Source organism: Diadema antillarum, unplaced genomic scaffold (genome assembly GCF_040938485.1).
Source record: "Diadema antillarum isolate AM-2024a unplaced genomic scaffold, OU_Dant_1.0 scf00000024, whole genome shotgun sequence".
NCBI classification, from domain to species: Eukaryota; Metazoa; Echinodermata; class Echinoidea; order Diadematoida; family Diadematidae; genus Diadema; species Diadema antillarum.
The window spans coordinates 2526501-2532500 of NW_027270913.1; the positions used below are offsets into that span (position 1 = coordinate 2526501).

Sequence of the window (6000 nt, forward strand, 5' to 3'; positions counted from 1 at the left end):
TTCCATCTGTTTTACAGTGAAGACCAGAAAATTTCAAAGAACCATGGCAGCCAACCTTCGCTTTTCCTATCAAATCTGACTTCTATGGTTTGGTTTTTGTGATCAACACCTAATATTGACATGCCGTTTTTGTTTGTTGTTGTTGTTGTTTTTTTTTGGGGGGGGGGGGAGGATTGGGAGATATAGCCACAAGCCAACATTGCCGGTAGCACTGTCTGTCTGATCCTAACCACCTTTGCTCATTTTTGCCTCTCTGTCCATATTCTTTCTACAGCTCCTCATCCAGAACAGATCAACCAAGATTGATGCCAAGACCCACGCCGGCTCCACACCCATGATCATCGCGGCCAATCTCCCACGGAAAAACATGGTGGAAGAACTGGAGCAAGCAAACGCGGACATATCGCTCGTCGATAACGATGGTGAGTTATCTGCCGTATCAAGTGCAGATTTCTTAAAAGCTGATCTGTTTGGCATCCTTGGATTTTTTTCTTTATACCATAATGTTATAACATTCAAAAAGAATTCAGACCTTAGCTTATGTATGCCGTGTGTTTCAGGTTTGCTGGACTTCCTGTGACCCAATGATTGATGTGTGCTTATTATGTGTTACTTAAATTGAGGTATTTTAGTGAGGGTGTTATCAATTCATCAATCAATTCATACATTTATTCAGTAATATGTGGCAGGAAGAGGCTCCGAGGTTATATTGGTTGTTGCTCTTTGTAGAAGTCTGATATTATTACTTCTGTGAACTTAGTGGACCATTTTTTTTTCTTGTTGTTTAATAAAGATTATTCACTGAAGATGAGTAAACATGTGGAAAGTAATGAAAACTGCAAGTATTACAAAAGAAGGAAGGAGTAAAATAAAAAAAAACCAACTAAAACACTTGGTGCTATTCCAATATCATCATAATAAGTAATCGTCTCGGTCTCTGTCCTATCTTAACTCCACAGGGAAGTCTGCTCTTCACTGGGCAACAGCCTCAAATAACATACCAGTGGTGGAGTTTCTGCTGAGCAAAGGAGCTGACAAAGATCTGCAAGACAATCAGGTGTGTATGCCTTGGCTTTGATGTGAATATCTTGTGTCACCAGCGGCTGTAAATGTATGTACGTATTCAGTGAAGTATCTATCGAAGTATGTCAAAGATAAAGTTTGTTATCCAGGGTAATGTGCACAAAGTTTCAGCTAAATTGAAAACTCGTGCAGAGATGTGGGAAATGAAAGTGTTCCTCTAAATTTACCTCTCACTACCGTGATTGCAGGCAACAACAACAAGGACAGCTTCTGTCAGATGAAAAGTATTGATAGTGTTGTTATTGTAACTGATTGTATCTCGAGTCTCAGTGCCTCAACTTCTCTCTTATTTCTTCCTCACTCTGTAGGAGCAAACGCCCCTCTTCTTGGCAGCGAAGGAAGGCCTGGAGGAGATGGTGCAGATATTGCTGGAGCACGGAGCCAACCGCGAAATCACCGACCACCTCGATATGTCGCCCCGGGACATCGCCCAGCGGATGTGCTATGTGAAAGTCGTGCACCTCCTCAAGACGTACAGTGTGATGAGCCCCGAAATGGGGGCCGGTAACCACGTCAACGGGCAGCTGGACCTCCATCGGGACCTGGTGCCCAACGGTTACATCTCGGGCGGGTCCAAGCCCAAGAAGAAGGGGCGCGCCCACAAGAACCACCACCAGGCGAATGGTGAGCTTGGAGCGAAGGATTCCGCCAAGGAGAAGAAGCGGAAGAGTAAAAAGAGGCCCAGCTCGGACGAGCTGCCACCGCCGGTGCTGTCACCGCCGGAGTCGGTGGATTCGCCCCACGGCTACACGCGGACGCCGCCGCCGGGCAACATGTACTCGTTGCCAGTGACAACGCAAAACATGATGGGACCAGGGCATGGGGACCATTTTCAGACCACAGTGGTGGGCGTGCACACACAGGGACCGAGGGTGGTGGAGATGCACAACAGAAATGGACTCGTTAATGGCAGACATTATAGCCAAATGAATGGGTTAAGTCCAGATAAGGGCTCACTTGGGGGAGAAATGAGTATGGACATTGTAGGGGCTGCAGCCATGGCCCCCATCACCTCGACCAATGGCTGGCCAGGGTCAAACACGCAGCACAACTGCATGGCTGTGCACAGACCGGACCAGCAGGTCCTCGTCCAAGCAAGCAACTCCCAGCCCAACATCCCGGCCATCATGCGGCAGGCGCCCAGCACACAGTCCCTGCTGCACAGCCCAGAGGCGCCCGAGGCCAGCCCCCAGCCCTGCCCCATGGCCACCAGCCCCGCCGTGGCCAGCCAGTGTGTCTATGCTTCCAGCCCCAACCAGCCAGCCGCCACCACCAGCCAGCACGCAACTCAGTACGCCATGGCTAAGATGCAGTCCATGCACGCCAGCCCGCACCGTGGCAACGTACCTCAGCAGATGGAGATGCACCTCCTGCTCTCGAATCACCACAGCCAAAACGGCATGTACCCAAGCACACCAGCCATCAGTGAACTGCCCAATGGCTACCCCAACTCGCCTGAAAATTGTATGCAAGAGCACAGCCACAGAGACAATGGACTGATAGGGCATGTGAAGCAAAGCGTACACCTCATGCCCAGTGACATGACGAGCAGCCAGCTCCAAGCGGCGGGAATCATGGACAAATACCCAACTCCGCCCTCCCAGCACAGCCAGAATGGGGGCTCCATGGACCCCGCGTCGTACGCCATGACAACGCTCTTGCCTGAGCACTCGTACCTGACGCCGTCGCCGGAGTCGCCGGGCAAGTGGTCGAGCTCGTCGCCGATCTCTGCCCAGTCGGACTGGTCGGGGTCGGAGGGCATCTGCAGCCCGCCCGCTCCGGCCCCTGCCCAAGCCCAGGGGGGGCTCCCGCAAATGAATGGACACGACCTCATGGCGCGGTGTCACCCCAGTCAAGTGAACAATCTGAGGATTGCCCTAGCAGACCACAGTGGAGAAGGGACGTACATCTGAGTGGGATGTAATTTGGTGTCCTACATGTAGGAACATTTGACATTTTACCAAACTGAATTTGTGGTGTTTTTGAGACAATGAACAAGTAAAACAGTTCAAACGTGAATGTGTTCGCCTGGAGAATGCCGTAGAGTATCTGCATCACCGTTGTCAATATATACCAGTACTGTTTCCTCATGCAAGTCTGTACTCTACTACGAAACTACATGTAATATTTGTAGTTCCATGCTTTTTTTAAAATACGTAATTGCTAAGATTGTGTACCTTCATTACCTGTATGATGAAAGACAAATGTAGAAAGAGAAAGAGTTACATTCATCATTTTCCGCTGAGGCTTGATGAACATTCCCAACAGGGTGTGACCAAAGGAACTTGACACGCATTCCAAAAGTTTGTTTTTTCCATGATTGTTGGACCAAATATCTACATGCACTGGAAAGAAAAGCAGATGTGAGATCCAAAATTGGTCACTGGGGTTATCATCCTGCACTCCCCCAAGACTGACCAGAGATCTGGAAATGGCGAAAAAGGCCAATTAATTCAGAAGAACCATCTGTCACTGATAATGTAAATGATGACGACCTGTCTAGGAAAATGATCATTCTATATTGTCGTTTTTTGATGCACCATGGTATGCAAAGATTGGTTTAACACTGTCATGTTAAATTGTGTAATGAAATGATGTATTGTACTTAGTGTTTTTTGAGGCTGTCACATGACTACAAAATGAGTACTAGTGAAGCAACCTCACCTCCTTGCATTGTACTTAAAAATCTTCCGATACCATATCTACTGTGTGTAACTGTTTTAAGATGTCGTAAATTATGTGCATATTTACAAGACTGCCATGTACACTTTTGCTTCATAGGGGAATCTGCTTCTTCCTTCTTCTTTTTTTTCCTCATTTTATGTAGCGTATGATGGTAATATAAAACAAATACACTGTAGGCTCATGGAACACTGCGGATATGTAGGCTAGAAATTGCATGCACATACAAATCTGACAATCCATGCTTTTGTAATGAAATGTCTTTTTACGTGCACGAGTTGCGAAGCACCCCAATTTTATTGTGGTACAAGTTTTGTATTTTATAACTACCTTGAACATGATATGTAGGTTCATGAACTGTGCCTTGTTAGAAATGACTGAGCAGCGGCTGCACTCTTTTTGTACAAATGAGGAGCAATACATGAGTGTAAGTAAGTGTAGGTGATTTTTCTCTTCTTTTTTTTTGTTTTTTGGTTGTATCTAAACATAGTGACTGTAATCATTCATTAAGCCTTGATGTACATTTGCTTGAGAAGTTTCCAATAAGAGGAAATGAGATTTGTTTCCATAGGTGTGAATTGTCACATTTTTATCAAAATATTTTACTTTATTTATTCTACTCTTTCTTTTTTTTTTCTTTTTTTTTCGAAGCACTTATGGAGACTCATCAGAATAGCCCCTTGCCCGTATGTTAGCTGCATTCAGCTGCTGATACTTGTGACATTGTTTTATTCTTTTTTGTAACAATTTTCTTGGTTTTTTTTAATCTGGTTCTTATGTGAAAGTGCCTCTTTGTAAATACATGTATGCTTGTACTATACACCTGACGGGATGATGGGTGAAAAGAAAGACAACTCGAGTTAATTTTGACAAATATTTTCCTGTGATATTTTTGATGAAAGCATGCAAGCTCCAAGCACACTTTTGACGACTCCCCGTGGCTTCACTCTGCATCACAAGAACACAGTTATGTTGTATTCACACAATTTTTTCATGTGTAGGAGAAATTCTTGAAATTCTTGAAGTCTTTTAAAGAATGGAGCAGCGTCATGATCATTTCATACTAATTTTTGTTTCTTTGTAAGGAGGCATTTGCCAGAACTTTTGTGACAGGGGCTGTTGTCCATTGTAAATTTGTATATGTAAATTATGTTATATTATATATAGTATCTTTTTGTAACAATGTATTTTAAGTGTATGTACATCTAGTAGAGGAAAAGTGTTTGTAACTTGTGTAGGATGCAAAAAAAAAAGAACTCTATTTATCTGAAGATAGGCTTTTATATTGTGATAATGAATTCTAGAATGTAAGTCGAATGTTGGCAGTGACTGACTGTTTTTTTAAAATGTGAATTTCTCCCTTCTAAATGCCCTCCTCCCCCCCCCCCCCCCCAAGAGATAGACAGAAAAAAACAAACACTGTATATTTGTAGAAATTCCCTTCACATTTAAAATTCTTTCCACTGTTTCTGTAAAACAGTCTGTGACATTTCCCAAGCATGGATATTTCTTAATAGACTCTTGTGCGCATGAATATGCATGATTCACATTATTTCATATATGTTATTTCAGAGAGAATGTGGGCAGGACATTATTAAAACAGAGACTTGAATGTCAGAAACAAAGCAAAATAATAAACAAAAACCAAAACAGGCAACTCGAGTATGAAGTTCATTTTAAGCCGAACCAGAGAGGCTATGATGAGGTTATATGGTAGCAGTAGGAGTTCAATTCGTGACATAAATATGCATCCATCCACTTGAATTTTTACTATGCATGCCCATGCCATTGGTGAATTTATTGTTGAGTGTTTAAGAAAGACTGAACCACAGGTTTAATGTGGTTGATGTTAAGATTAGGAATTTTTTATTCTTTAAAAATCTTGTCTGAATTTTGTCGAGGCTTTTCCTTGGGAAGAAAAAAAAAGTGACACCAAGTATCATTAAAGTTTCTCCTACTTTTTTTGTTTTGTTTAAAGGCAAAATTATGACTTAACTATGACAAGTTTTTGTGTAAGGAGATTTCCTTACTGTGCGTGACATGACGTTTAGGAGGTGGAGAGTTATGATGTTCTGTATGATTGTTTGATTTACTCAAGAAAAAAAAAATTACTTTCATTTATATGTGCCTTCACTGCCAAGGGATGGATTCGTTTGTGTATATTCCCATCCCCGTTCTGTCGCATTAGAAATGCCCGTTGATTAGATCAGTGTCTGTCTGTCTGTCTGTCTGTCT

General features: G+C 43.2%; 1 protein-coding gene across 1 annotated transcript in view; it reads left to right on the plus strand.

Moving 5' to 3' along the window:
- Positions 1-3597, plus strand: part of LOC139733329 (uncharacterized) — a 65481-nt gene extending 61884 nt beyond the window's left edge. The window contains exons 28-30 of the mRNA XM_071644170.1: positions 275-422; positions 960-1057; positions 1392-3597. Of these exons, the coding sequence (XP_071500271.1) occupies positions 275-422; positions 960-1057; positions 1392-2996 (1851 nt within the window). The 3' untranslated portion in view covers positions 2997-3597. The remainder of the gene's footprint in view (positions 1-274; positions 423-959; positions 1058-1391) is intronic.
- Positions 3598-6000: the final 2403 nt, after the last annotated feature.